We start from the raw sequence: 25,752 nt of genomic DNA, 5'->3' as shown, positions 1-25,752 counted from the left end.
TCTTTTGCAGGAGGGTCCTAAAATTGGGAATACTTGTTTTTCCAAAATATTTGGGTCCAATACCCACAAAGATCCTCTTTATTGACAAAGGGGTATAGCTCAGTGGTAGAGCATTTGACTGCAGATCAAGAGGTCCCCAGTTCAACTCTGGGTGCCCCCTTCCCAGTTCTCTGCAATTCCATGTCTTTTGCAGGAGGGTCCTAAAATTGGGAATATATGTTTTTCAAAATTTCCAAATTATTTGGGTCCAATTCCCATAAGACTTTACAGCCTAATATGGGGGCGTAGCTCAGCGGTAGAGCATTTGACTGCAGATCAAGAGGTCCCCAGTTCAACTCTGGGTGCCCCCTTCCCAGTTCTCTGCAATGCTGTCTTTTGCAGGAGGGTCCTAAAATTCGGGTTAAATGGATTTCCCAAATATTTATGTCCAATACCCAGAAAGATCCTCATTATTGTCAAGGGGGTATAGCTCAGTGGAAGAGCATTTGACTGCAGATCAAGAGGTCCCCAGTTAAACTCTGGGTGCCCCCTTCCCAGTTCTCTGCAATGCTGTCTTTTGCAGGAGGGTCCTAAAATTGGGAATACTTGTTTTTCCAAATTATTTGTGTCCAATTCCCACAAGAAGTTACAGACTGATATGGGGGTATAGCTCAGTGGTAGACCATTTGACTGCAGATCAAGAGGTCCCCAGTTCAACTCTGGGTGCCCCCTTCCCAGTTCTCTGCAATGCTGTCTTTTGCAGGAGGGTCCTAAAATTGGGGTTAAATGGATTTCCCAAAAAATTTATGTCCAATACCCAGAAAGATCCTCTTTATTGGCAAGGGGGTATAGCTCAGTGGTAGAGCATTTGACTGCAGATCAAGAGGTCCCCAGTTCAACTCTGGGTGCCCCCTTCCCAGTTCTATGCAATGCTGTCTTTTGCAGGAGGGTCCTAAAATTGGGAATACTTGTTTTTACAAATTATTTTGGTCCAATTCCCTTAAAAAGTTGGGGACTGATATGGGGGTATAGCTCAGTGGTAGAGCAGTTGACTGCAGATCAAGAGGTCCCCAGTTCAACTCTGGGTGCCCCCTTCCCAGTTCTCTGCAATGCTGTCTTTTGCAGGAGAGTCCTAAAAATGGGGTTAAATGGCTTTCCCAAATATTTATGTCCAATACCCAGAAAGATCCTCTTTATTGGCCAGGGGGTATAGCTCAGTGGTAGAGCATTTGACTGCAGATCAAGAGGTCCCCAGTTCAACTCTGGGTGCCCCCTTCCCAGTTCTCTGCAATGCCATGTCTTTTGCAGGAGGGTCCTAAAATTGGGAATACTTGTTTTTACAAATTATTTTGGTCCAATTCCCTTAAAAAGTTGGGGACTGATATGGGGGTATAGCTCAGTGGTAGAGCATTTGACTGCAGATCAAGAGGTCCCCAGTTCAACTCTGGGTGCCCCCTTCCCAGTTCTTTGAAATGCTGTCTTTTGCAGGAGGGTCCTAAAATTGGGAATACTTGTTTTTCCAAATTATTTGTGTCCAATTCCCACAAGAAGTTGCAGACTGATATGGGGGTATAGCTCAGTGGTAGAGCATTTGACTGCAGATCAAGAGGTCCCCAGTTCAACTCTGGGTGCCCCCTTCCCAGTTCTCTGCAATGCTGTCTTTTGCAGGAGGGTCCTAAAATTGGGGTTAAATGGATTGCCTAAATATTTCTGTCCAATACCCAGAAAGATCCTCTATATTGGCAAGGGGGTATAGCTCAGTGGTAGAGCATTTGACTGCAGATCAAGAGGTCCCCAGTTCAACTCTGGGTGCCCCCTTCCCAGTTCTCTACAATGCTGTCTTTTGCAGGAGGGTCCTAAAATTGGGAATACTTGTTTTTCCAAATTATTTGTGTCCAATTCCCACAAGAGGTTGCAGACTGATATGGGGGTATAGCTCAGTGGTAGAGCATTTGACTGCAGATCAAGAGGTCCCCAGTTCAACTCTGGGTGCCCCCTTCCCAGTTCTCTGCTATGCTGTCTTTTGCAGGAGGGTCCTAAAATTGGGGTTAAATGGATTTCCCAAATATTTATGTCCAATACCCAGAAAGATCCTCTTTATTGGCAAGGGTGTATAGCTCAGTGGTAGAGCATTTGACTGCAGATCAAGAGGTCCCTAGTTCAACTCTGGGTGCCCCCTTCCCAGTTCTCTGCAATGCCATGTCTTTTGCAGGAGGGTCCTAAAATTGGGAATATTTGTTTTTACAAATTATTTTGGTCCAATTCCCTTAAAAAGTTGGGGAATGATATGGGGGTATAGCTCAGTGGTAGAGCATTTGACTGCAGATCAAGAGGTACGCAGTTCAACTCTGGGTGCCCCCTTCCCAGTTCTCTGCAATGCTGTCTTTTGCAGGAGGGTTCTAAAATTGGGAATACTTGTTTTTACAAATTATTTTGGTCCAATTCCCTTAAAAGGTTGGGGACTGATATGGGGGTATAGCTCAGTGGTAGAGCATTTGACTGCAGATCAAGAGGTCCCCAGTTCTCTGCAATGCTGTCTTTTGCAGGAGGGTCCTAAAATTGGGAATACTTGTTTTTCCAAATTATTTGTGTCCAATTCCCACAAGAAGCAATAGACTGATATGGGGGTATAGCTCAGTGGTAGAGCATTTGACTGCAGATCAAGAGGTCCCCAGTTCAACTCTGGGTGCCCCCTTCCCAGTTCTCTGCAATGCTGTCTTTTGCATGAGGGTCCTAAAATTGGGAATACTTGTTTTTCCAAATTATTTGTGTCCAATTCCCACAAGAAGTTGCAGACTGATATGGGGGTATAGCTCAGTGGTAGAGCATTTGACTGCAGATCAAGAGGTCCCCAGTTCAACTCTGGGTGCCCCCTTCCCAGTTCTCTGCAATGCTGTCTTTTGCAGGAGGGTCCTAAAATTGGGAATACTTGTTTTTCCAAAATATTTGTGTCCAATTCCCACAAGAAGTTGCAGACTGATATGGGGGTATAGCTCAGTGGTAGAGCATTTGACTGCAGATCAAGAAGTCCCCAGTTCAACTCTGGGTGCCCCCTTCCCAGTTCTCTGCAATGCCATGTCTTTTGCAGGAGGGTCCTAAAATTGGGAATACTTGTTTTTACAAATTATTTTGGTCCAATTCCCTTAAAAGGTTGGGGACTGATATGGGGGTATAGCTCAGTGGTAGAGCATTTGACTGCAGATCAAGAGGTCCCCAGTTCAACTCTGGGTGCCCCCTTCCCAGTTCTCTGCAATGCCATGTCTTTTGCAGGAGGGTCCTAAAATTGGGAATACTTGTTTTTACAAATTATTTTGGTCCAATTCCCTTAAAAAGTTGGTGACTGATATGGGGGTATAGCTCAGTGGTAGAGCAGTTGACTGCAGATCAAGAGGTCCCCAGTTCAACTCTGGGTGCCCCCTTCCCAGTTCTCTGCAATGCTGTCTTTTGCAGGAGGGTCCTAAAATTGGGAATACTTGTTTTTCCAAATTATTTGTGTCCAATTCTCACAAGAAGTTACAGACTGATATGGGGGTATAGCTCAGTGGTAGAGCATTTGACTGCAGATCAAGAGGTCCCCAGTTCAACTCTGGGTGCCCCCTTCCCAGTTCTCTGCAATGCTGTCTTTTGCAGGAGAGTCCTAAAAATGGGGTTAAATGGCTTTCCCAAATATTTCTGTCCAATACCCAGAAAGATCCTCTTTATTGGCAAGGGGGTATAGCTCAGTGGTAGAGCATTTGACTGCAGATCAAGAGGTCCCCAGTTCAACTCTGGGTGCCCCCTTCCCAGTTCTCTGCAATGCTGTCTTTTGCAGGAGGGTCCTAAAATTGGGGTTAAATGGATTGCCTAAATATTTCTGTCCAATACCCAGAAAGATCATCTTTATTGGCAAGGGGGTATAGCTCAGTGGTAGAGCATTTGACTACAGATCAAGAGATCCCCAGTTCAACTCTGGGTGCCCCCTTCCCAGTTCTCTGCAATGCTGTCTTTTGCAGGAGGGTCCTAAAATTGGGAATACTTGTTTTTCCAAATTATTTGTGTCCAATTCCCACAAGAAGCAACAGACTGATATGGGGGTATAGCTCAGTGGTAGAGCATTTGACTGCAGATCAAGAGGTCCCCAGTTCAACTCTGGGTGCCCCCTTCCCAGTTCTCTGCAATGCTGTCTTTTGCAGGAGGGTCCTAAAATTGGGAATACTTGTTTTTCCAAATTATTTGTGTCCAATTCCCACAAGAAGTTGCAGACTGATATGGGGGTATAGCTCAGTGGTAGAGCATTTGACTGCAGATCAAGAGGTCCCCAGTTCAACTCTGGGTGCCCCCTTCCCAGTTCACTGCAATGCTGTCTTTTGCAGGAGGGTCCTAAAATTGGGAATACTTGTTTTTCCAAATTATTTGTGTCGAATTCCCACAAGAAGTTGCAGAATGATATGGGGGTATAGCTCAGTGGTAGAGCATTTGACTGCAGATCAAGAGGTCCCCAGTTCAACTCTGGGTGCCCCCTTCCCAGTTCTTTGAAATGCTGTCTTTTGCAGGAGGGTCCTAAAATTGGGAATACTTGTTTTTACAAATTATTTGTGTCCAATTCCCACAAGAAGTTGCAGACTGATATGGGGGTATAGCTCAGTGGTAGAGCATTTGACTGCAGATCAAGAGGTCCCCAGTTCAACTCTGGGTGCCCCCTTCCCAGTTCTCTGCAATGCTGTCTTTTGCAGGAGGGTCCTAAAATTGGGGTTAAATGGATTGCCTAAATATTTCTGTCCAATACCCAGAAAGATCCTCTATATTGGCAAGGGGGTATAGCTCAGTGGTAGAGCATTTGACTGCAGATCAAGAGGTCCCCAGTTCAACTCTGGGTGCCCCCTTCCCAGTTCTCTACAATGCTGTCTTTTGCAGGAGGGTCCTAAAATTGGGAATACTTGTTTTTCCAAATTATTTGTGTCCAATTCCCACAAGAGGTTGCAGACTGATATGGGGGTATAGCTCAGTGGTAGAGCATTTGACTGCAGATCAAGAGGTCCCCAGTTCAACTCTGGGTGCCCCCTTCCCAGTTCTCTGCTATGCTGTCTTTTGCAGGAGGGTCCTAAAATTGGGGTTAAATGGATTTCCCAAATATTTCTGTCCAATACCCAGAAAGATCCTCTTTATTGGCAAGGGTGTATAGCTCAGTGGTAGAGCATTTGACTGCAGATCAAGAGGTCCCTAGTTCAACTCTGGGTGCCCCCTTCCCAGTTCTCTGCAATGCCATGTCTTTTGCAGGAGGGTCCTAAAATTGGGAATACTTGTTTTTTACAAATTATTTTGGTCCAATTCCCTTAAAAAGTTGGGGACTGATATGGGGGTATAGCTCAGTGGTAGAGCATTTGACTGCAGATCAAGAGGTACGCAGTTCAACTCTGGGTGCCCCCTTCCCAGTTCTCTGCAATGCTGTCTTTTGCAGGAGGGTTCTAAAATTGGGAATACTTGTTTTTACAAATTATTTTGGTCCAATTCCCTTAAAAGGTTGGGGACTGATATGGGGGTATAGCTCAGTGGTAGAGCATTTGACTGCAGATCAAGAGGTCCCCAGTTCTCTGCAATGCTGTCTTTTGCATGAGGGTCCTAAAATTGGGAATACTTGTTTTTCCAAATTATTTGTGTCCAATTCCCACAAGAAGTTGCAGACTGATATGGGGGTATAGCTCAGTGGTAGAGCATTTGACTGCAGATCAAGAGGTCCCCAGTTCAACTCTGGGTGCCCCCTTCCCAGTTCTCTGCAATGCTGTCTTTTGCAGGAGGGTCCTAAAATTGGGAATACTTGTTTTTCCAAAATATTTGTGTCCAATTCCCACAAGAAGTTGCAGACTGATATGGGGGTATAGCTCAGTGGTAGAGCATTTGACTGCAGATCAAGAAGTCCCCAGTTCAACTCTGGGTGCCCCCTTCCCAGTTCTCTGCAATGCCATGTCTTTTGCAGGAGGGTCCTAAAATTGGGAATACTTGTTTTTACAAATTATTTTGGTCCAATTCCCTTAAAAGGTTGGGGACTGATATGGGGGTATAGCTCAGTGGTAGAGCATTTGACTGCAGATCAAGAGGTCCCCAGTTCAACTCTGGGTGCCCCCTTCCCAGTTCTCTGCAATGCCATGTCTTTTGCAGGAGGGTCCTAAAATTGGGAATACTTGTTTTTACAAATTATTTTGGTCCAATTCCCTTAAAAAGTTGGGGACTGATATGGGGGTATAGCTCAGTGGTAGAGCAGTTGACTGCAGATCAAGAGGTCCCCAGTTCAACTCTGGGTGCCCCCTTCCCAGTTCTCTGCAATGCTGTCTTTTGCAGGAGGGTCCTAAAATTGGGAATACTTGTTTTTCCAAATTATTTGTGTCCAATTCTCACAAGAAGTTACAGACTGATATGGGGGTATAGCTCAGTGGTAGAGCATTTGACTGCAGATCAAGAGGTCCCCAGTTCAACTCTGAGTGCCCCCTTCCCAGTTCTCTGCAATGCTGTCTTTTGCAGGAGAGTCCTAAAAATGGGGTTAAATGGCTTTCCCAAATATTTCTGTCCAATACCCAGAAAGATCCTCTTTATTGGCAAGGGGGTATAGCTCAGTGGTAGAGCATTTGACTGCAGATCAAGAGGTCCCCAGTTCAACTCTGGGTGCCCCCTTCCCAGTTCTCTGCAATGCTGTCTTTTGCAGGAGGGTCCTAAAATTGGGGTTAAATGGATTGCCTAAATATTTCTGTCCAATACCCAGAAAGATCATCTTTATTGGCAAGGGGGTATAGCTCAGTGGTAGAGCATTTGACTGCAGATCAAGAGGTCCCCAGTTCAACTCTGGGTGCCCCCTTCCCAGTTCTCTGCAATGCTGTCTTTTGCAGGAGGGTCCTAAAATTGGGAATACTTGTTTTTCCAAATTATTTGTGTCCAATTCCCACAAGAAGCAACAGACTGATATGGGGGTATAGCTCAGTGGTAGAGCATTTGACTGCAGATCAAGAGGTCCCCAGTTCAACTCTGGGTGCCCCCTTCCCAGTTCTCTGCAATGCTGTCTTTTGCAGGAGGGTCCTAAAATTGGGAATACTTGTTTTTCCAAATTATTTGTGTCCAATTCCCACAAGAAGTTGCAGACTGATATGGGGGTATAGCTCAGTGGTAGAGCATTTGACTGCAGATCAAGAGGTCCCCAGTTCAACTCTGGGTGCCCCCTTCCCAGTTCACTGCAATGCTGTCTTTTGCAGGAGGGTCCTAAAATTGGGAATACTTGTTTTTCCAAATTATTTGTGTCGAATTCCCACAAGAAGTTGCAGAATGATATGGGGGTATAGCTCAGTGGTAGAGCATTTGACTGCAGATCAAGAGGTCCCCAGTTCAACTCTGGGTGCCCCCTTCCCAGTTCTCTGCAATGCCATGTCTTTTGCAGGAGGGTCCTAAAATTGGGAATACTTGTTTTTACAAATTATTTTGGTCCAATTCCCTTAAAAAGTTGGGGACTGATATGGGGGTATAGCTCAGTGGTAGAGCATTTGACTGCAGATCAAGAGGTCCCCAGTTCAACTCTGGGTGCCCCCTTCCCAGTTCTCTGCAATGCTGTCTTTTGCAGGAGGGTCCTAAAATTGGGAATACTTGTTTTTACAAATTATTTTGGTCCAATTCCCTTAAAAGGTTGGGGACTGATATGGGGGTATAGCTCAGTGGTAGAGCATTTGACTGCAGATCAAGAGGTCCCCAGTTCAACTCTGGGTGCCCCCTTCCCAGTTCTCTGAAATGCTGTCTTTTGCAGGAAGGTCCTAAAATTGGGAATACTTGTTTTTCCAAATTATTTGTGTCCAATTCCCACAAGAAGCAACAGACTGATATGGGGGTATAGCTCAGTGGTAGAGCATTTGACTGCAGATCAAGAGGTCCCCAGTTCAACTCTGGGTGCCCCCTTCCCAGTTCTCTGCAATGCTGTCTTTTGCAGGAGGGTCCTAAAATTGGGAATACTTGTTTTTCCAAATTATTTGTGTCCAATTCCCACAAGAAGCAACAGACTGATATGGGGGTATAGCTCAGTGGTAGAGCATTTGACTGCAGATCAAGAGGTCCCCAGTTCAACTCTGGGTGCCCCCTTCCCAGTTCTCTGCAATGCCATGTCTTTAGCAGGAGGGTCCTAAAATTGGGGTTAAATGGATTTCCCAAATATTTATGTCCAATACCCACAAAGAACCACTTCATTGACTAGGGGGTATAGCTCAGTGGTAGAGCATTTGACTGCAGATCAAAAATTCCCCAGTGCAACTCTGTGCCCCCTTACCAGCACTATGAATTAACATACTTAATTTTACCACCAGATTTCGACTGCCTGTCCTTTAACATTAAAAACATTGAAGTGTAGCATATGAATACAGATATACAGTACCTGTTGGATTCCCAGCTTTTTTGCACATCTGGAAAGCCGCACATTCTCGCAGTGAAATATATTAAGGAATGGTAGTTTCTGACTTTGAGCACTGACGCCACCTGCAGGATTCAAGAACAACAAACTCCAACTGTGATGTGATGAAGAAATGATAAGATGTAAAATATTTTTATTTGCAACAGAATGTTAAATACTAAATAAATACAAAATTTAATAATACAAGTCCAGTTATTGTCTGTTTTACCTTTCAAGTAGTTCCAAGCAACTTTTAGTTTCAAGTAACTCAATGCACCAAAACTAATGAAATCAAAGAGTTGACTAAAAAGAAGAAGAGGATGCTTTAAACTGTCAGATTGGATGATAAGGTTTTCGATCAGTGAATTTCTACGTAGGGCAAGTGTGTAAAATGACAATACTATTAATGTTGGAATGCGTCCAAAGTGCAACAAAGCGTGTAGAAACAATCACGTAAACAAGTCTCCACAAACAAAAAGATAAACAAAGTGTAAACACATGTATGTATAGATTAAATGTGGAAAAACACAACTATCAAGTATGGAATGAGTTACCTGGTCAGATGTTTATGATGAAGGTTCACGTGGAACATCTCCACTTCAATCACAGATTTGCATAAGCTCAGTTAAATACGAATATAAAGACTCACAGATCTATCTATCTACCGATGCTTCTTCCTAAATCCCCACTAGCGCTTGGGCCAGGGATTGGAGCACCTCTCGCTTGTCGTACAGGTACATCTGCGTTTCCCACAGCATTTCCACCAGAATGGAGTCGCTCACTTCGTCCAACATCACCTCTTGGGAAAGTTGGGGGCTTAGTCTGAAGGAGAGTTGAGGTAAATAACCGTGACTTAAAAGCTAGTTGTTACACACACAAAAAATACAGCGTAAAAGCTACAAGTAACTGGACATTTTGAGTTGGAAACTGTGATCAAGCAAACCTCTGGTAGATGCTGTCCATCATTTCGCACCAGGCCCGTGCTCGGTCCACAGCGCAGCCATCGGAGTCAGTGCACTGCCCGCAAATCAGACGTCATAAGCGACGTTAACTCTATTTCCCGTCGGCGAGTGAGTTAAACAGGCACTCACGCAGTCCACCAGCATTTTGCCCAGCTCCTTGGCTCCGACAATGCTCTTAGCCAGCTCCAGAGGATTGGTGGGTCGGAAAAAATCCACGGAGCTCACCGCCACTTGGGGAGGTTTACCTGAGGATTACATAATGAGGGAAAAAGGACTATACAGGCCCAAAATTAGCCATACACCATGAAATGAGTTGGGTTTGAGTTTGAGTTTGATTTATTTAATAAGGGAGAGGACATGTTAATGAACATACATATTTATATTCATGTTAATGAACATATGTATTTATATTCATGTTAATGAACATATGTAAATATGAAGATTGTAGCCGAGGGGTAATATCCATCTTTAATCCCTTGTGTAGCTTTAGACAGCGTTGTGATCACAATTTTGTTCGTCTAATAGCCAGGCTTTAAGATGATTGGCCAAGAGGTTCAGAGACGGGAGACTCTTTTTGAAGGGAACTACACAGTCACCTCTAGAGCCAGCGCTTGTTGATGTGTTGGATTTTTTTTGTACAAAATCTTGTAGTGGAGGAGGAGCTTTGTGTTGTAAGATTTTGTAAACTAAAAATGCGTTGTATGGGATTTTCGGCAAAACTTTGACATTGTAAGAGTTGACTACAAATCCTCCCCAAAATTTCGACTTCGGGGATGAGATGACAGATTCAATTGAGTTTAGAATTGATTAAACTTCATGCCTTCCGTAAGCACACGCATGTGAAAGGGCTTACCAGTTCCAAGAGAGACGACTAGACCCAGCTTCTTCATCTCCACTCCATGACCCTATCAGCAAGACAACACGATTGGCCACCCGCCATACTTTTCACCTAATGAACTCTCCAATGCGATAATCTTCCATTACCTCTGCTTTCAGCACTTTGTAGTACTGATGGACCTCCGACATTGCGTCGAGCGTAGGGTTGTTTGCCAACAACCCTCCGTCAAGGAAGCGTCCCATTGGCCGGAAATAGGTAGGAGCGGCGCCACTGGAGCGGGCGGCTCGCCACACAAGTTGCTCTTATGAAAATACAAAGTAAAACAACAGTTTAGCCTTGTAACGTGACTTTAGTCTGAAGCGTGCGAGCCCGAATATTCCACTGTACTAGTGTGTGTCTCAGTCATGCGGACACACACCTTCATCTGTCACCTTTCTACGCTTACTGGGTGGCTCCACTGTGTATCCTACTAGTAACAAATCCTCATCCTCCCATCCTGTAACAACGACACGTCTGGCACGCGGCGACAACGCAGCACCGTGAGCCGCTTCCTACCTTGTGGGATGGTGAGGGGCTGGAAGGTGGCGGTGGTGGCGTATGGGGACTCTCTGCTGGTGGAGGGAGGGTCGTAGTTCCTGAAAATGTGGAGTTCTCCTGGGTGGCGGTCTGCGAGGACACTGGTCACCATCACCCTTTGTGGGAAAGATTTCATATGATTAATTTTGTCAGCTATGCCAGGGTTTTTTTTAGGAAAAAAATGAGCTGAAGCAAATGCTGGGAATTCTAAAATTGGAGGAAATACCGTATTTTCTCGCATATAAGCCGTATTTGTAACTAAAAAAAATGATGACTGAATCAAGGGTATGGCTTATATGGGCACAGGACTTGGTATATTTTCAAATGTTCTGCAATGGGGCAGAAGCAAAGCATTACCTGGGATATTGGACGTCTGCCATTTTGGTGTTCTCCCCAAACTCTTTCTTCAAGAAGTCTTCAAGCGGGGCAGACTCGTAAGGTCTGGAGCCTTTGAACACTTGCTCTTTCATTCGAAAGTACAAGCAGCGGAGGTACTCCATTGACTTCCCTGCAAATTGAAGCCTCATCAATATCATGTTCATGCTGGGATGACGGGTGAGATTGTAAAGTATAAAATAAATTGGGAGGGAAAAACATGAACAAACCATGGACAATAGCGAGGGCCAGGATGCCACCTGTGCTAGTACCGGCAACCCAGTCAAAAAGCTCTCTGATAGGCCGGCCGGCCTCTTTTTCCAGAGCGATTAGCATCTGGATCAGAACCAGCCCCCTGATTCCACCACCGTCCAGACACAGCAGAGTGTCCATCCTGTAGAGCAGGGGTGTCAAATGTGTGGGACACCGGTCATACCCAATCAATGGTGGCGAGTAAGTTAACATTTTAGGCCAAAAATAAACGGGCCCCGCCAACCAAATTAAGTCTGATACCCCTGCTGTCGAGGGAGTATAATGTCAACAGCAAACTATTTTTTAACAGGGTACCATTGCTAATATTCCTAATTTCATAGAACACGTAGACATACCTCCTTTTGTCTCTCTTGGAAGAGTCCACCTGCGTCTTCCCTCCGCTCATGGCCGCAATCGCCGCCCCCAAGTGCACAATGTCTTCAAACCCTTAAAAATCAGAAGACGACATTCTTTGTTGTTATTTTTGTTAATGGCAAAACTGCTCAAAAGTGCGGGAAAATATTAAAGGCAGAAGAAATGGTTAAGGGAAGAGCTGGTAGGGGGCGGGCAGGGTGACGGCGTTACCTATGGTGGGTGTTGCGGCCTTGTTGGTGAAGGGTGGGGGGCTGCTGGGTGAGGAGGGAGGTAGGCAGCGTTTCACACCCACACTACACAGCATATCCAGCAGTATTTTTCTATTGGGACCTTGTTTTTTGTTTTTTTTTAACACCATGCAAGGCAATCACAGTTAGACATGCCTATACAAAAACGGTTAGAAAATGTTAATGTGTAGGATAATAATAATGCCATCACAAGAATATCTGACAAGTTCTAGCATGCTTTTGTAAAGGACAAATAACCAAATGTGATCGTTTGGTTATGAGAAAAAAGGGTTGTTAGAGGGAAATATTCAAAGTACTACTACCCATGTAAAAGATGGATTTTATTTTCCAATTCAGTCGCGATACCTTTACTGGTCCGGGCAGCGATCAGTCCCGGTGTCTCCCCCAAGTCGTTGTGGATCTCCACATCGGCCCCGAATACGATGAGCGCTTTGATTAGCTCCATGTGATCCAACTGCTCCGAGAAAAACATTCATTGCGTCATTTGAGTCCGGACTTGGGGCAGGCGGACGTTCGCCGCGCACCTTCATGGCAAAGTGCAACGCCGTGTTGCCGTCCTGTCCTTTCAGGTTGGCGTTGGCGCCGTGTGTGAGCAAGACCATGGCGGCCTCGAAGCGATCCTTCTTGGTGCAAATGTGGAGGGCGCTCTCGCCTGTCTTACTCAGGTAGTTGATGGCGCTGCCTCGCTCCAGCAACATGCGACACATCTACAAGGTAGAACATGTTAAAATTCACGCAGTCAGTGTTGGGAAATAACAACAAGGTTTCCCCAGTGCTTTATAAGCCTGGTGGGCTGCCTGGTTTTTCTTAGCAAGCAAACTGTACTTTGAAAGAATAAAAAGCAATCATATTTTAACTTCATCTGCTGGTACGGTTGAAAGCGGATTGGCGTTTTCTGAGGCAAACCCAGAACATAAAAACAACTAATGCTTTGTTATTGTATTGAAATAGCTTACGAGAGATGTATACTTTTAGTTTTGTCTATTTAGCGTTGGATTTTGTTCCTCACCTCGGCTGTTTTAGCCCAGTGGAGAGGCGTGCCTCCATATAAAGAGTCCTCTGCGTGGAGCTGTTCAGGGTCTGCTTTCAGGATTTCTTCTGTACAACTGAAAAACAACATGATTATGATGTGTTTGGCATCAAATATAGGAGAAAGTTAGAGAATGAAAAACTGTTTTCATGCAAGTCAAGGCTTCTATGGTACTAAACTAAAATGGATCTGTTTTAGAGCTTCATTGGGGCAATTACAAGAGGTTATTTTTTCATTTTTATTCACTTTAATCCATCATTCTGGACACTTTATTAGTGTATAACTGTATTTGATTATCGGGTGTGATGACAGTACAAAGAGGGTACTTAGCGAGAATTATTTCATTTTTCACTCTAGTTCTGAATTTGAAAATATAAAAATAATGCAATGTCTGATGTGTATTTACTCCTGTATGAAGTAGTGTAAGATATGCTGACTCACTATTTGCAATTGCTTGTTAGTATTGCATCAGTTTGGTGTGAGTAATGAAAAATGTCGGGTCATGTTAAGACATCAGCTCTACAGTTGTTTGGGCGTATCAGCCCACACCCTGTTTCTGTTATCTTCTCTGTGCAGCATCATGTTTTTTACATATAAATAGACGCACAATAGGCTGTGCGTTCGCAGCCGTTCGAGCTCTCCCCATCCTGTCGTCTGGTAATAAACTTATCTCCTTGAAATTGGTCTCCCTCTTTCTTAACCTGCTCCTGAAGTTGATTTACAGATCTATCAAGTAGGTTGGAAAAATATGAAGGGGGGAGCAAATCATTTTTTTTTAATGTTTTGCTCAGCCCTACTATTGACTTTGCATCATTTACACTGCATGCACGGGTCACCTTATTTCATTGTACTTCACAGCAGAGTGAATCGCGTAGCCCACTCCGCCGGGGATGTTGCACTTGGCCCCGCCCCCTAAGAGCGCCTTGACAGCCTCCACGCGTCCCAGACGGCAGGACACGTGGAGTGGCGTCTCCCCGACGTTGTTCAGCTCGTTCACGCCCGAGCACAAGCGTGAGCACAGGATCTGCGTGACGACACAAAAACTGGTTACCCTAACATCAAGCAAAATTACAACTAAGGAGATTCATTTTTGGGTCACCTCCGACTCACCTGAATGACGGCGGGTGAGTCGTGCTTGGCGGCAATGTGCATGGGCGTCTCCCCCCGGTGGTCTCGGACATCCGTGCGAGCCTGGCTTTCCTCCAGCAGCTCTTGGACGCAGGCCACGTCGCTTCGCTCGCACGCCAGATGCAGGGGCGTCTGACCGAGCGCATCCAGATTGTTGATCTGACTGCAAACGTAAAAACCTGCGATATGAAACCTGTTTTTGTCGGAGGATGCTGTCCGTAAACCCTCTCAAAAGTTGTTGAGAACACCTTTGTACTTGGTTGTGCTTCAGACACTCCCTGTGCCCCGTATCCACGGCGATGTGAGCGGCGCTCCAATCAGGGTGGTTGCGGACGCAGTCCACGATTAGCTGGGCGGTCTCGGCCTTCATCAAGGGGAGAGTGTCGTAGAAAGGTGGAAGCTTAAGAGCGTACTGCGGGAACCAGTGCATGGCATCCTTTTCTGACGCTACCTGGAAAAGCCTGATGGCAAAATGATGCACATTTAGAAACGCCTAATCAATCACTAAATTTCTGGGTAAATTTGTTAACGACACATAAAAAACTTTTTGATGATCCAGAATGGTGACATTTAAAAAAACAGTCAGTGGAAAACTATGAGGAAATATCGTTGGAATTTTTGAATGAAATAATGCTAATTACAATTTTAATATGGCTAGGATGGCCATATGTCCTGATTTATTCAGGACAGTTCTCCATTTAAATACCTCCACATTATTTTACCGACATATACAACAGATATGTGAGAAAATATGGAAATCACACATGGTGAAGCATGTTAAAAATGTGATTGTGAATGACAAATCTTTTGCCCCACTTACCTCAAGGCTGTTGTAGATGTGTCGGTATACAACAGAATACAATCCCATGACTGGGATTGGGTATTCGTATAAAGAACCAGGCGTCCTTCCTGTGTCAGCTTGATCTTCCCTCCCCCACCGTAGTCAGACAGCTGGACATCCCTCACCCGGTAAGGGTTGGTGAACAGGGTGGATACGGAGGACACGGTGTCCAAGAGACGGCCTAGGAACTGCATCGTGACCTTGGAAGGAAGCAGAATTTGCGTGTGGCTAGTTAGTGTACATTGTAACAATTATGTTTTCAGAATCATTCCCGTAGACCAGGGGTGTCAGACTCGGGTTGGTTCGCGGGCCGCGTTAACGTCAACTCGATTTCATGTGGGCCGGACCATTTTAGATATAATATTTAGATTTTTTTTTTTATAAATGGATTAAAAGAACTTAATTAAAAGCCCTGAATATTCATTTTTTTTGTAGATCTAAAACAATGTTTTTTTTAGCTTTTTTTAAATATATTTTTAGATTTTACAAAATGATTTTCTAACTAAAAACACAGAAAAAAATATCTAAAAATGACAATTATTGATTTAAAAGGGGGAAAATCAGAAAATTTAATATACATCTATAATCTTCATTTTAATTTGATTCTAAAACAGAAAGTCGGAGCTCATGATTTACTTTCCCGGGCCACACAGAATGATGCGGCGGGCCAGATTTGGCCCCCGGGCCGCCACTTTGACTCGTGTGCCGTAGACTATAAGTAGGAAAATGATGGTCTCCATTTTTATATCTGTGATGGTAATTTATCTGCTTGTAAAAAGACAACATTCTTTAACACCTTGTTGTCGTTCTGTATAAACAGCAGCAACGCAGCAGATTTCTGTTTCAGATAAAGTCTCAAAAGGAGAAAGGTGTGGAATTTCACCCTCAGGTCTCAATGTCGATAAGCTACATGCTATGTAGTTAAAAACTTGGTAGATGGAGTGGTCAAAGATACCACAGAATTCCCGTTGTTGAAAAAGACTTTGTTGTGAAAGATGCCATGACTTTTTTTTCTTCTTTTGTTTACATTTTTGTGTTTCGGGAATTTCCAGTAGCTCATTTAACTTTGTAGGTCCCCTTGAGTTCAGTAACATCCGTCAAAGTCTGTAAACAATGGTTGGGGGTGCTCAGGTCAAAGGTCAGGTCCACGGCGTGAACCAGGATCTTCCCGTGACATTTCACTGACATTCTTGGCCAAAGTTCAGACCAGGAGAGGGTAAATTATGGCCACTGTTATTTATCAGTAGTCCTGTAAAATTTGCTGGGTTACACATTGTTTTTCTTTGGTATTGGCTCATTAAATATCAGTTAAACCCACAAAAATAATGACAATATGCTTCTTGAAATACCTATGATGCTAGCTTCCATTTTCTCATTAAGTATCCAAAATACTGATTATCTTGAACACATCTTAACATGAGTTTAATTTGCTGGAATATATCTCACTGGATTTTCGTTTAAAAAGGGCTGCTAAATTGCATGACCTGGTTTAGGAAAGCTGTTGTACACAAGAATGAATAATTTATTAATACAACCTTAGGTGAGACCATTTCAGAGTTATAACAAAAGCATCTTTTCTGTCGGCAACTTCACAGAACTGTTATTTGTGAAGTGACGACGCTGCTAGCTTGGCTGTCATTTGTCTCCGTTGTACGCTTTTCTAAATTATTATGAAAAAGTCAAAAATGGAGAGTGAAACTCAAAAAATGACGCGGACTCCTTATTAATTACGCTCGATATTCTTTCTTATTTAGTTTTGAATTTTCACCTGAACACAACGTCATATTTGAGAGGCTTGATATTGACTGTCAATGTCATTTAACGACGTTTAAAACCCGTCGGACATCATTTAAACTGTAAAACATAACTTAAAGATATTTCTCCGCCGATAAGCGAAAATAATAACGTTTGTATCGTAGAAAGAGTTGGTTTAAATTCACTTACTACAAGCTCTCTCCTGTTCGATGTCTGATTTATGACAGCTGCGCCGAAGAGTCAACACGCTGCAACCAAGCATGATGAGTGACATCCAGAAAACCAATTACAGCTCAGTTTAGAAAAAGTAGGCGGGATTAAAGGTCTGTAAATTGGATTACATTCGCAGTGTGGAGCAAAGAACACACACGTTAACTATATTATCATGAATATAATATGAACAAAATTAGAATACTTTTAAACTTTAAAATAATATCAAATATAATCGATTAAAATTGATTTGGAGATTTCATTTCCAAACTCACAATTTCTGGACACCCCGCATAGGGATGACGTAAGCAAATAAAACAGCGCGCTCGTTTGTAGGTAACAGGACATAAACACATGTAGATGTGGAAAATGTTAGTTGGTGACATTAGTAATTAGTCGCCATCTTAAAGCAGTATATTTCTCTGGTGGGCTGTTTTGCAGTGAACCCAAGACTAAAACACTTAAACCGGCAAAATCTTGACAATTTTTCTAAATGTATATTTCATAACAAATCATATGTCTAACATTAAGACTGGATTAAAACTGTGTTTTAAATGATCTCAAGTATATGATTCATTTACTGCAATTTTTGACATTTATGAATAACCATAATGAAAATCATTTGAAAATGTATCAATTTATAGCTAGTTCAAAGTACATACTCAGTTGACTCGTAATATGTTCCTGTGTTGAGCAAACAGCACTGACACAAAATGGCCGCCTGTTGATAACGGCCGTGGAAATTGGATACTGTATCTGTATACATGCAATAACAATGGCGGAGAGTATCTTCTTCGTTGCCATGACAATCAGGGGGGCTGGCCTCAACCACGTGACACACAGCGGGCAGGACCCAGTTGCATCGCGTTCGTGTCGCGGACAGTTCGGCCGCGGTCGAACCGAGGAAAGCCGAACATCCTTGTCGTCTGGTAACACAACCCGGACGGGAAGCGCATAGAAAGGATGGAGCTCTCGGCCATGGGGGACCGCGTCTTCGCCGCGGAAGCCATAACGAAGCGCCGCGTCCGAAAGGTGAGCTTCTACCTTCGTCAGAATTCTCCCGCGTCTTTTGACAGATGTTTTCCGAAGGAAAGTCATCCATCTTCGGCTTTCTCGCTGGCTTCGGAGGCCTGCCTCTCACGAAGCTAGATGCTAATACAGGCCGCGAAGCATTGACAAACGGCAATACTGTTGTTTTGGGGCCTTTGGGCCGACAGTAAAAGTAACACAATAGAGCCTCCGCGGGAAAGAGTTAGGCCGACGGGAGGAGTGTTCAACGGGGCCTGATTTATGCGACAGCTAACGGTAGCTAAAGCTACACGGCGCCAGCATGCGTTGCGTTCACGGCACATATATCTGTTGTTATTGTGGCTTTCACTTTTTCCACGCGAGTTCCACTTTGGCTTGACTATGATGTGTTTAGGTGTCCCGTTAACTTATCAAGTTAAGTTTAGTAATATCAGTCAAAAGCCTGTACACAATACAAGGGGTGCCCTAAGGTCAAGTGTCAGGTCCATGTCGTAAACCAATAGCCCCCCACTAAAAAGCCCCCTCTACGTGACCTCTGAATGGCCTCCCCTCAAAGTTTTTACTGAGCTTGTCACCACGTGTTGCCTAAAACTTTGGTTCCCAAATTTGCTTTAATTGTGTATGTGAAATAGTTTGCAAGTTATTTATTTCTGAGGTAACTAAATTTAATAGTGTTTGTACAGTGTTATAATTCATGTGTTTGTGGATGATTTTTTTTTTAAGTACCTGAATGCATCCTTTTTGCATTTTTCTTGCAGGGGAGACTTGAATATCTTGTGAAATGGAAGGGATGGGCAATGAAGTAAGTGCTGAGGAAAATTGTCACGTACGCGTTGATACCTTTTTATAAATGTCTTAATATAGATTTTTTTGGGGTGAGTGTTATTGTAAGATGTGTCCTCTTTTCATGTCTTCTTTGTGCTCATTCAGGGACAGCACATGGGAGCCGGAGGAGAATATTCTGGATGACAGGCTGATACTTGGCTTTGAACAAAAGTGAGTATGTGAAATCGTAATCATTTCTTTTTTTTTTTCGGCAACTAGGTGTTAGGAGTGTGTTTTATGTGTTGTATTGTCTGCCATCACGAGTGGAAACTTGGCAAGGCGATTCTTTGACAAGGAACCGTCACTGAGGAAATGCTATACATATTTGTGGTTTTCTTACGGAACGCTTTTGATTTTTTTTTCAGAGAACGAGAGCGAGAACGCAGCGGGCAAAAAAAGCGAGGACCGAAACCGAAAAACCTAGTGATCAAGGTAAAGTCAAATAATAAAGATGCATGGCATAATTTCATCCATTTCAAGTCTTAACAAAGATAGTTGCGTTCACTAATAAAAACTAAAATGTCATTTATTGAATTGCAAAAAAAAAAACACAATTTTATTATTCTGGTGTGTTGCTTCTCTGGTTGATTGGAGGGAGAAAAAAATGTCAGTAAATGACCACCAGACATTTTAGCCAATCGTATGCGAGTATCCAAAGTTAAATGCCCGTATTCGGTAAATCATTAATACCCATTATCACATACACTTGTGCTTGAATCTATCTGTTTGTGGGTGTCATTGAAAATGGCTCTTTTTGTGTTCAAATATCATTTTATTTATTATCAGATGAAAACCAACGAGCTAAAATCCTTCCCCTTTACATGAATGGAAATCCGTTCTATAAACCTGGTGTTGTTTTGCCTCCCTTTACGCTGGTGCTTATTATCTTCAAACATTAGGGTAATTATCCTTAAAATTGTTTTTTTTTTTCTAGCCTCAAAAAGGTGAAACAAGCGCTCAATGCCCCAAATCGCGGCCACGCCCCGCCTCCGCCTCCGCCAGTCGCGCGCCCCCTTCTTCGTCCTCGCCTCACCCGTTAGCCACCACGTCTCCCAAGCTCAACTCCCTGGCCGCCACCCACAAACTGAAAAAAGACATTCACCGCTGCCACCGCATGTCACGCCGCCCGCTTCCCCGCTCGGATCCCACGGCGTCCTCTTTCTCCGGGTCGGGCGGCATGCCGCCCCGCCCTCACGCCTCGCCGTTCTCCGAAACCGTGCGCATCCTCAACCGCCGCGTGAAGCCCCGCGAGGTCAAGCGCGGCCGCATCATCCTCAACCTCAAGGTGATCGACAAGGCGGGCCGCGGCGGCTCCGCGGGGGGCGGCGCCAGGAGCCTCCCGGGGGGCCGCCACAACATCCCGTCCCGTAACCGAATCATCGGGAAGAAGGGCGAGGCTCCCTATAGACCTTTCCAGCCCCCGCTGAAGATGCTGGGCTTCCCCATGTACGGGAAGCCCTTCGGCTTGCAGTGCGGCGGCCCCTTGACCTTTCACCCTCAAGCGGGGTCCTGCAACAGCAGGAACACCCGTCCCGCCCCCTCCCCTCTGCGGGCTTCTTCGCCGCCATCCGAATCCTCCGCCCCGCCCCCCGGCGAGCCGTCCCAGTCCAACCGACGTCCCGCGGAATCTCCGAATATACCCCGATGTGCCCCTTCCGACCCCACAGAGGACGCCGGCGTCGCCCCGGTCGTCTCCGCGGCCCAAGGCGGCGGCCCCCCGGAACAAGCCAGGGTCCCCGTGGAGGGGGACCCCGACTGGCACCCGCAATTGGGACCGAGCTGCCAAGACGTGGTGGTCACCGACGTCACCACCAACCTAGTCACGGTCACCATCAAGGAGTTCCCATCCCCCGCTTCCGGCCCCGCCTCTCCCGTGTCCGCCGAAGGCAGCGCGTCCCCGACGCTTAGCTCCGCCCCCGATATCCCGAAGACCGCCTCGCCCAAGCCGTAAATGAAATGTGGTCACCCCTGCGTTCGCCCAGGTCCGAAGGCTCTCTTTAGCGACGTATCGAGATAAAGTAAGAGTGAAGCCCCGCCTCTTTTTGGGGCGATTAGAGACCGAGCTCTTGCCGTTAATACAGAAAGAATATTGAAGGGTAATTTGACACCATCTAAATTCCTTTTAAAGTTTGTTCATCATTGCTTTCACTTGAAATATACCAAAAACTTTGATCCAGTTTTAACATCCTAAGACCCAGACTCTTGCAAGGCATGCATTTTTATTTTCTCTTTGATATTTAGGCTAATTGTGACCTGATGAACGTAAAAACAATCTTTTTACATGATGTAGTTTCTGAGAAAAATGATGTCCACATCATAAGTGGACGCCAGGCCCTTGTTGTCCAAAATTTAACATTGTAGTCCTGTGACAACCAAAAATGTGACGTCCCCACATATGGATGCCAGATCCTAGGACACCGGTGTCAAAGTGGCGGCCCAGGGGCCAAATCTGGCCCGCCGCATCATTTTGTGCGGCCCGGGAAAGTAAATCATGAGTGCCGACTTTCTGTTTTAGGATCAAATTAAAATAATGATAGATGTACATTACATTTTCTGATTTTCCCCTTTTGAAAAACAATCATTGCAATTTTTTTAATCCATTTTTTTCTTTTGTGTTTTTAGTTCAAAAAACATTTTGTAAAATCTAAAAATAAATATACAAATATTTTCCGTTTTCCAGTTATAAAAATACATGATTAAAAGACATTTCCATTACTAAGAAAACAAAGCTCAAATAAACATTGTTTTAGATCTATAAAAACGGACTATTTAGGGCTTTTGATCCAGTTCTTTTAAAAATCTCCTTTCCCTAATGTATATATTGAATTAGATGGCAGCTACACGGTCCAACTTGCTCCTTGGCTTTCATACAAATGCCTATTTTTCAATTCCCCAACCTTTCAAATGCACGTCTCAACACTTTTGGCGTGTTTTTGCACTGAGAGCCCGCAAAGAATGAATACAATGCACTCCACTGCATCTCTGAACTCTTTCGTTGCTATTTTCTTTCACTTAGAACGCATATTCAGCACACACACAAAGTACAAACGAGTATTTACGTGCACGCACACGCATAGTAAACCGCATCGGTAAGTCGTAGTCCATTACAGCCGTCCTTTTCCCTCCGCTTGACGATATTTGTGGCGCTTATATGGAAGGTCCATGTTGTATCATGTTACACAGTATTATAAAGCTCACCCCCATATGTTGCCTTATAGCTGCTTTGTTCACGCTTTTGTTTTTGACCTCACCTCAGCTTGGGAAAAAACATGGTTTTGCAATTTAAGCATGAATTTGAAGACGCAAGCTTGTAAAAAAAGATTAAAAAGGAATTTTTGTTGTTGTGATGGAGGCTGGATGGTTCTCCTCGTCGTTAGTACTCGCTCCGAAGGACATGTTTTCCCAAATATTAGAACGTAGAAAGTATGGAAGAGGATTAATAGCCAGTGAAGGAAAAAATAATTTTAATTTTTAAGTGACAATTGTGACTTTTTTCAGTGTTCTGACTTTTTTCAGTGTTCTGACTTGGCACTATAAAGTTAGAAATTTTGAGTTTTTACATAAATGTTAGGATTCTGACCTTATTTTTCAAATTCTGGCCTTAAATTGGAATTCTGAGAATAAAGTTAGAATTCTAGCTTTCAGATTTTTGCACTTGAAAATAGAATTGAGCCTAATTAAAGTCATTAAAATTGGAATTTTTAGGGAAAGTCCAAATTCTGCCTTTTTTATTCCTTCACTTGGCCCTAATTTTCTGCCAAAAACAAACCTGGGTTCTGAAGTTTTTTGGGACGGGTTCTTCCGAGGATTATACATCTGCGCTTTAAGTTGTGGGTAGAAATTAAGTAGAAAAGTACCTAGGTGTTTTCGTCCTTTTTAATTATTACTTTTTTGTTTTACAAGGAGTAGCACAATTTTTAGAGGCCTGTCATTCAGACAATTGTGATTTTTAGCTGTGCTTTTGGAAAAAATAAGTTTAATTTCAATGCTTTCTTTAGCACTATTTTTAAAGAAAGAATCCTTCTTAATTGCTCTCTAATCTGTTTTTTTGTACTGTGTTATAGTTTTGAAATATGCATAATTCTGTTCAATGTGATGCAATTCAATGTAGGTTTGAACCAGAAGGCTCTTTTTTTTGTTGGTATATGAATTCTGTACACGGGTGACATTGTAATGTATCTTTCTGAAGCATGTTTTTAATTGTACAAATGATATACTGTATATTCACACGTCATGTTAACTGTTATCTCGTTGCTTTTTGTGTGCTTTAAATTAAAAAGCTCCAAAAGGTATTTTTTGGTTTAATGTTTTTGTGTATTTTAGTTAGTTTGTTAGTAGTAGAGATCCAATTCATTTAGGATTTATTCATGCAAAAAAAACTGGAATAATGTAATTTTACCAGTTGAAAGCAATTTGGGAGATCAAATCTTGCTATTTTCTTATTTTGTAGTCCAAAACAATGAATAAGGCCATGCCCACTTATCCTTAGCAATTCTGGTTGTGACATCATAACCAGAATTGATAATCATGCCTTTCTTTTGCTATGCTAGCTCGAACAAGTTAGCAAAATAACAGAACGGTTACATAGCAACACTGGAATAGAAAGCCAATGTATAGCATGGAAAAATATCATCATTCTGGTTGTGATGTCATAACCAGAATTTCTGAATTTTCTAATGTTGGTGAGGTTGAAAAAAATGAAGGATTAGAGTGCCAAAATTCGTTTTTCACATATAAAATGACTTCTTTTTTTTTTAGATGTTAGCATTTTCTTGGCCTTCAGTAGTTGTTGAAAAATGTTCCACTGGGTGGCGCTGTTGCACAAGAGAACCATGACAACTTTTGCTTCTAACCAAGGCTGATTCAATGTCAACGTATTCTCTTGACTCTTCTAAAAATAAGATGAAATTTCACTCGAGGCATTTTGTCTCCTCTATTGAGAGGTTAGACTAAATTAAAGTCGTGCTTGTGCTTGTAGTACTTTCACTGACCTACTCATGAGACTAGTGATGATGGCCCACTTCTCTTCAAATGCGTGCGCCTTCCATGTGGGCCATCTCTGGAGATTAACCTGCAATCTAGGATGCGGGTCGCACCATTTATTCACCCTCGTGCCACCATTTAATCTTGTAGAGTAGTATTAAACCACATTTCAAGCTGTTAAGACTGTTAAATGAGAAGCTAAACACGAGTAGTATGTCTTGAAGCCAGGTTCTAGCAAGTACTATTTTTCGGCTAGCTGTGGCTAGCTAGCAAAGCCTTCTTATATATGAGTAATTTGCAGTAGTATTGTTACATGTAATTCATACAAATTCCAATCCATTACATCCCGATTTTTAGAACTTTTGATGCGATACCTCGTTTCCAGATTGTCAAAATAAAGAAGGTAGCAATTACTATTTTTCAGATAGCTATAGCTAGTTCAGCAACTATAGGAAGTTCAGATAGCTATAGCTAGCTAGCAAAACATTCTTATATGTAATTTGTAAAAATTCAAACCCATGACGTCCCGATTTTTAGCACTTTTGATTCGATACCTCGTTTCCAGATTGTCAAAATAAAGAAGATAGCAATTGAGATGGCTATAGCTAGTTCAGCTAGATATAGCTAGTTCACCTAGCTATAGCTAGTTCAGGTAGCTATAGCTAGTTCAGGTAGCTATCGCTAGTTCAGCTAGCTATCGCTAGTTCAGCTAGCTCTAGCTAGTTCAGCTAGCTCTAGCTAGTTCAGCTAGCTATAGCTAGTTCAGCTAGCTATAGCTAGTTCAGCTAGCTATAGCTAGTTCAGCTAGCTTTAGCTAGTTCAGCTAGCTTTAGCTAGTTTTAGCTAGTTTAGCTAGCTTTAGCTAGTTTAGCTAGCTTTAGCTAGTTCAGCTAGCTATAGGAAGTATAGCTAGCTAGCAAAACATTCTTAAATGTAATTTGTAAAAATTCAAACCCATGACGTCCCGATTTTTAGCACTTTTGATGCGATACCTCGTTTCCAGATTGTCAAAATAAAGAAGGTAGCAAGTATGCTAGTTTTTGGGTAGCAATGGCTAGCTAGCAAAGCATTCTTACATTTAATTCATAAAAATTCCAACCTATCACTTCCCACGTTCCCTGGTTTCCACGTAATAAAAATAAATTAGGTATATCCATTTCATAAATATTGTTACATGGTGTCTGCTTTTTTCAGTACTTTAGTGGGGCTCACTTTTGAAGTGTGTTTTAGAACACAAATGTGTTTGTATAGTCGCATTTGCATTAGTCTTGAGACCCCTGAAGCGGCCTAATTAAATTTAATCATTGGTCCGTTAAGAACCTATAAGGACAAACCCCCCGACTCCCCTGGAAAGTCAATAAAGGCCTGCATGCAATCCTTTTATCAAAAACTTTGATCACGCCGACAGTTAGCCTTGGGTTGTTAGCGCGTTGCTTCAAGCGTTCTTTGTCCAGCTTTTTTTTCTATAGTTCGACTAAATGCAGTTTTTTTTCTGTGTGGCATTTAACAAAACAAAGCCATTGATTTATTCTCTTTCATTGTGGTTGTCAACGGTGTATGTGGCCCATGAATGTTTAATCAGACTTGTTTCCAGATTTTTCCCAACGTCACGGAGACGGAGAGACTAAAAAATAACGATGGAGATGTCGTGCGGACTCGGGCGTGGAACAGGACGCACTCTCGGGTCCTTTTTATCACGGACACAATTTAATAAGATCAATTTTCAGGAGTCTTTACAAGAAGTACAGTGGTGGGATTTTAGTTTGTCATATTAAAGTTTTATCTATAGCATAGATTAAAAATATGAAAGATAACATTACTTAGCTGCATTCTTTATCCTCTGCAAAGAATCAGTAACAATATTGATGTACTGAGAACTCACGTGTGGTTGCCAAGGCTCCCAGTTCAAAAGGTTTAGACGTCAGTATTTGTCAATGGAATTAACTGTTTTTTT

At 43.1% G+C, this 25,752-nt stretch overlaps 2 protein-coding genes and 43 non-coding genes across 50 annotated transcripts in view; 44 read left to right on the top strand and 1 right to left on the bottom strand.

The window, feature by feature from the left end:
- Positions 1-17,097, bottom strand: part of pla2g6 (phospholipase A2, group VI (cytosolic, calcium-independent)) — a 31,366-nt gene extending 14,269 nt beyond the window's left edge. For 2 of the 6 annotated variants that reach the window (XR_013301173.1, XR_013301172.1), the window contains exons 1-20: positions 16,941-17,097; positions 14,976-15,196; positions 14,404-14,616; positions 14,138-14,318; positions 13,864-14,051; positions 13,007-13,103; positions 12,522-12,704; positions 12,343-12,451; positions 11,960-12,079; positions 11,731-11,821; positions 11,353-11,516; positions 11,105-11,255; positions 10,727-10,863; positions 10,590-10,667; positions 10,318-10,472; positions 10,187-10,238; positions 9,463-9,578; positions 9,315-9,388; positions 9,021-9,193; positions 8,357-8,457 (exon numbers count right to left, since the gene is read on the bottom strand). Coding sequence is in view for 4 of the 6 variants with exons in the window: in XM_077606302.1 (XP_077462428.1) it covers positions 9,049-9,193; positions 9,315-9,388; positions 9,463-9,578; positions 10,187-10,238; positions 10,318-10,472; positions 10,590-10,667; positions 10,727-10,863; positions 11,105-11,255; positions 11,353-11,516; positions 11,731-11,821; positions 11,960-12,079; positions 12,343-12,451; positions 12,522-12,704; positions 13,007-13,103; positions 13,864-14,051; positions 14,138-14,318; positions 14,404-14,616; positions 14,976-15,190 (2,469 nt within the window). In the remaining 2 variants the exon portion in view is untranslated. Of the gene's footprint in view, positions 1-8,102; positions 8,458-8,508; positions 9,194-9,314; positions 9,389-9,462; positions 9,579-10,186; positions 10,239-10,317; positions 10,473-10,589; positions 10,668-10,726; positions 10,864-11,104; positions 11,256-11,352; positions 11,517-11,730; positions 11,822-11,959; positions 12,080-12,342; positions 12,452-12,521; positions 12,705-13,006; positions 13,104-13,863; positions 14,052-14,137; positions 14,319-14,403; positions 14,617-14,975; positions 15,197-16,940 lie in introns of those variants that run through there. The other 4 variants (XM_077606302.1, XM_077606301.1, XM_077606303.1 and 1 more) reach the window with 4 other exon arrangements.
- On the top strand, positions 89-160 carry trnac-gca (transfer RNA cysteine (anticodon GCA)). The gene has a single exon. It is a non-coding gene; the product is annotated as a tRNA-Cys (tRNA).
- On the top strand, positions 279-350 carry trnac-gca (transfer RNA cysteine (anticodon GCA)). Its single transcript has one exon. It is a non-coding gene; the product is annotated as a tRNA-Cys (tRNA).
- trnac-gca (transfer RNA cysteine (anticodon GCA)) lies at positions 460-531 on the top strand. The gene has a single exon. It is a non-coding gene; the product is annotated as a tRNA-Cys (tRNA).
- trnac-gca (transfer RNA cysteine (anticodon GCA)) lies at positions 640-711 on the top strand. Its single transcript has one exon. It is a non-coding gene; the product is annotated as a tRNA-Cys (tRNA).
- Positions 822-893, top strand: trnac-gca (transfer RNA cysteine (anticodon GCA)). The gene has a single exon. It is a non-coding gene; the product is annotated as a tRNA-Cys (tRNA).
- Positions 1,002-1,073, top strand: trnac-gca (transfer RNA cysteine (anticodon GCA)). The gene has a single exon. It is a non-coding gene; the product is annotated as a tRNA-Cys (tRNA).
- On the top strand, positions 1,183-1,254 carry trnac-gca (transfer RNA cysteine (anticodon GCA)). Its single transcript has one exon. It is a non-coding gene; the product is annotated as a tRNA-Cys (tRNA).
- On the top strand, positions 1,365-1,436 carry trnac-gca (transfer RNA cysteine (anticodon GCA)). Its single transcript has one exon. It is a non-coding gene; the product is annotated as a tRNA-Cys (tRNA).
- On the top strand, positions 1,545-1,616 carry trnac-gca (transfer RNA cysteine (anticodon GCA)). The gene has a single exon. It is a non-coding gene; the product is annotated as a tRNA-Cys (tRNA).
- Positions 1,726-1,797, top strand: trnac-gca (transfer RNA cysteine (anticodon GCA)). The gene has a single exon. It is a non-coding gene; the product is annotated as a tRNA-Cys (tRNA).
- Positions 1,906-1,977, top strand: trnac-gca (transfer RNA cysteine (anticodon GCA)). Its single transcript has one exon. It is a non-coding gene; the product is annotated as a tRNA-Cys (tRNA).
- trnac-gca (transfer RNA cysteine (anticodon GCA)) lies at positions 2,087-2,158 on the top strand. Its single transcript has one exon. It is a non-coding gene; the product is annotated as a tRNA-Cys (tRNA).
- trnac-gca (transfer RNA cysteine (anticodon GCA)) lies at positions 2,269-2,340 on the top strand. Its single transcript has one exon. It is a non-coding gene; the product is annotated as a tRNA-Cys (tRNA).
- On the top strand, positions 2,603-2,674 carry trnac-gca (transfer RNA cysteine (anticodon GCA)). Its single transcript has one exon. It is a non-coding gene; the product is annotated as a tRNA-Cys (tRNA).
- trnac-gca (transfer RNA cysteine (anticodon GCA)) lies at positions 2,783-2,854 on the top strand. The gene has a single exon. It is a non-coding gene; the product is annotated as a tRNA-Cys (tRNA).
- On the top strand, positions 2,963-3,034 carry trnac-gca (transfer RNA cysteine (anticodon GCA)). Its single transcript has one exon. It is a non-coding gene; the product is annotated as a tRNA-Cys (tRNA).
- trnac-gca (transfer RNA cysteine (anticodon GCA)) lies at positions 3,145-3,216 on the top strand. The gene has a single exon. It is a non-coding gene; the product is annotated as a tRNA-Cys (tRNA).
- On the top strand, positions 3,327-3,398 carry trnac-gca (transfer RNA cysteine (anticodon GCA)). Its single transcript has one exon. It is a non-coding gene; the product is annotated as a tRNA-Cys (tRNA).
- trnac-gca (transfer RNA cysteine (anticodon GCA)) lies at positions 3,507-3,578 on the top strand. The gene has a single exon. It is a non-coding gene; the product is annotated as a tRNA-Cys (tRNA).
- On the top strand, positions 3,688-3,759 carry trnac-gca (transfer RNA cysteine (anticodon GCA)). Its single transcript has one exon. It is a non-coding gene; the product is annotated as a tRNA-Cys (tRNA).
- trnac-aca (transfer RNA cysteine (anticodon ACA)) lies at positions 3,869-3,940 on the top strand. Its single transcript has one exon. It is a non-coding gene; the product is annotated as a tRNA-Cys (tRNA).
- On the top strand, positions 4,049-4,120 carry trnac-gca (transfer RNA cysteine (anticodon GCA)). Its single transcript has one exon. It is a non-coding gene; the product is annotated as a tRNA-Cys (tRNA).
- trnac-gca (transfer RNA cysteine (anticodon GCA)) lies at positions 4,229-4,300 on the top strand. Its single transcript has one exon. It is a non-coding gene; the product is annotated as a tRNA-Cys (tRNA).
- On the top strand, positions 4,409-4,480 carry trnac-gca (transfer RNA cysteine (anticodon GCA)). The gene has a single exon. It is a non-coding gene; the product is annotated as a tRNA-Cys (tRNA).
- On the top strand, positions 4,589-4,660 carry trnac-gca (transfer RNA cysteine (anticodon GCA)). Its single transcript has one exon. It is a non-coding gene; the product is annotated as a tRNA-Cys (tRNA).
- On the top strand, positions 4,770-4,841 carry trnac-gca (transfer RNA cysteine (anticodon GCA)). The gene has a single exon. It is a non-coding gene; the product is annotated as a tRNA-Cys (tRNA).
- On the top strand, positions 4,950-5,021 carry trnac-gca (transfer RNA cysteine (anticodon GCA)). The gene has a single exon. It is a non-coding gene; the product is annotated as a tRNA-Cys (tRNA).
- Positions 5,131-5,202, top strand: trnac-gca (transfer RNA cysteine (anticodon GCA)). The gene has a single exon. It is a non-coding gene; the product is annotated as a tRNA-Cys (tRNA).
- trnac-gca (transfer RNA cysteine (anticodon GCA)) lies at positions 5,314-5,385 on the top strand. The gene has a single exon. It is a non-coding gene; the product is annotated as a tRNA-Cys (tRNA).
- On the top strand, positions 5,648-5,719 carry trnac-gca (transfer RNA cysteine (anticodon GCA)). The gene has a single exon. It is a non-coding gene; the product is annotated as a tRNA-Cys (tRNA).
- On the top strand, positions 5,828-5,899 carry trnac-gca (transfer RNA cysteine (anticodon GCA)). The gene has a single exon. It is a non-coding gene; the product is annotated as a tRNA-Cys (tRNA).
- On the top strand, positions 6,010-6,081 carry trnac-gca (transfer RNA cysteine (anticodon GCA)). Its single transcript has one exon. It is a non-coding gene; the product is annotated as a tRNA-Cys (tRNA).
- Positions 6,192-6,263, top strand: trnac-gca (transfer RNA cysteine (anticodon GCA)). The gene has a single exon. It is a non-coding gene; the product is annotated as a tRNA-Cys (tRNA).
- trnac-gca (transfer RNA cysteine (anticodon GCA)) lies at positions 6,372-6,443 on the top strand. The gene has a single exon. It is a non-coding gene; the product is annotated as a tRNA-Cys (tRNA).
- On the top strand, positions 6,553-6,624 carry trnac-gca (transfer RNA cysteine (anticodon GCA)). Its single transcript has one exon. It is a non-coding gene; the product is annotated as a tRNA-Cys (tRNA).
- On the top strand, positions 6,734-6,805 carry trnac-gca (transfer RNA cysteine (anticodon GCA)). Its single transcript has one exon. It is a non-coding gene; the product is annotated as a tRNA-Cys (tRNA).
- trnac-gca (transfer RNA cysteine (anticodon GCA)) lies at positions 6,914-6,985 on the top strand. The gene has a single exon. It is a non-coding gene; the product is annotated as a tRNA-Cys (tRNA).
- On the top strand, positions 7,094-7,165 carry trnac-gca (transfer RNA cysteine (anticodon GCA)). The gene has a single exon. It is a non-coding gene; the product is annotated as a tRNA-Cys (tRNA).
- Positions 7,274-7,345, top strand: trnac-gca (transfer RNA cysteine (anticodon GCA)). Its single transcript has one exon. It is a non-coding gene; the product is annotated as a tRNA-Cys (tRNA).
- Positions 7,456-7,527, top strand: trnac-gca (transfer RNA cysteine (anticodon GCA)). The gene has a single exon. It is a non-coding gene; the product is annotated as a tRNA-Cys (tRNA).
- Positions 7,636-7,707, top strand: trnac-gca (transfer RNA cysteine (anticodon GCA)). Its single transcript has one exon. It is a non-coding gene; the product is annotated as a tRNA-Cys (tRNA).
- On the top strand, positions 7,816-7,887 carry trnac-gca (transfer RNA cysteine (anticodon GCA)). The gene has a single exon. It is a non-coding gene; the product is annotated as a tRNA-Cys (tRNA).
- On the top strand, positions 7,996-8,067 carry trnac-gca (transfer RNA cysteine (anticodon GCA)). Its single transcript has one exon. It is a non-coding gene; the product is annotated as a tRNA-Cys (tRNA).
- A 678-nt stretch (positions 17,098-17,775) lies between the features above and the next one.
- On the top strand, positions 17,776-20,911 carry cbx6a (chromobox homolog 6a). Its single transcript, XM_077605288.1, has 5 exons — positions 17,776-17,993; positions 18,749-18,792; positions 18,921-18,986; positions 19,181-19,247; positions 19,750-20,911. Exons 1-5 carry the CDS (start codon positions 17,925-17,927, stop codon positions 20,764-20,766), a joined length of 1,263 nt encoding a protein of 420 aa, XP_077461414.1. The 5' UTR covers positions 17,776-17,924; the 3' UTR covers positions 20,767-20,911.
- The last annotated feature ends 4,841 nt before the right edge of the window (positions 20,912-25,752 follow it).

This window comes from Stigmatopora argus, chromosome 7 (genome assembly GCF_051989625.1).
Source record: "Stigmatopora argus isolate UIUO_Sarg chromosome 7, RoL_Sarg_1.0, whole genome shotgun sequence".
NCBI classification, from domain to species: domain Eukaryota; kingdom Metazoa; phylum Chordata; class Actinopteri; order Syngnathiformes; family Syngnathidae; genus Stigmatopora; species Stigmatopora argus.
This window is presented reverse-complemented; position numbering and strand designations above follow the sequence as displayed.

Coding starts and splice junctions, on each gene's coding strand:
- cbx6a (XM_077605288.1), top strand. CDS start 17,925: ATGGAGCTCTCGGCCATGGGGGACCGCGTCTTCGCCGCGGAAGCCATA. Junction 17,994..18,748: donor CGAAGCGCCGCGTCCGAAAG/GTGAGCTTCTAC, acceptor TTTTTCTTGCAG/GGGAGACTTGAATATCTTGT. Junction 19,248..19,749: donor CGAAAAACCTAGTGATCAAG/GTAAAGTCAAAT, acceptor TTTTTTTTCTAG/CCTCAAAAAGGTGAAACAAG.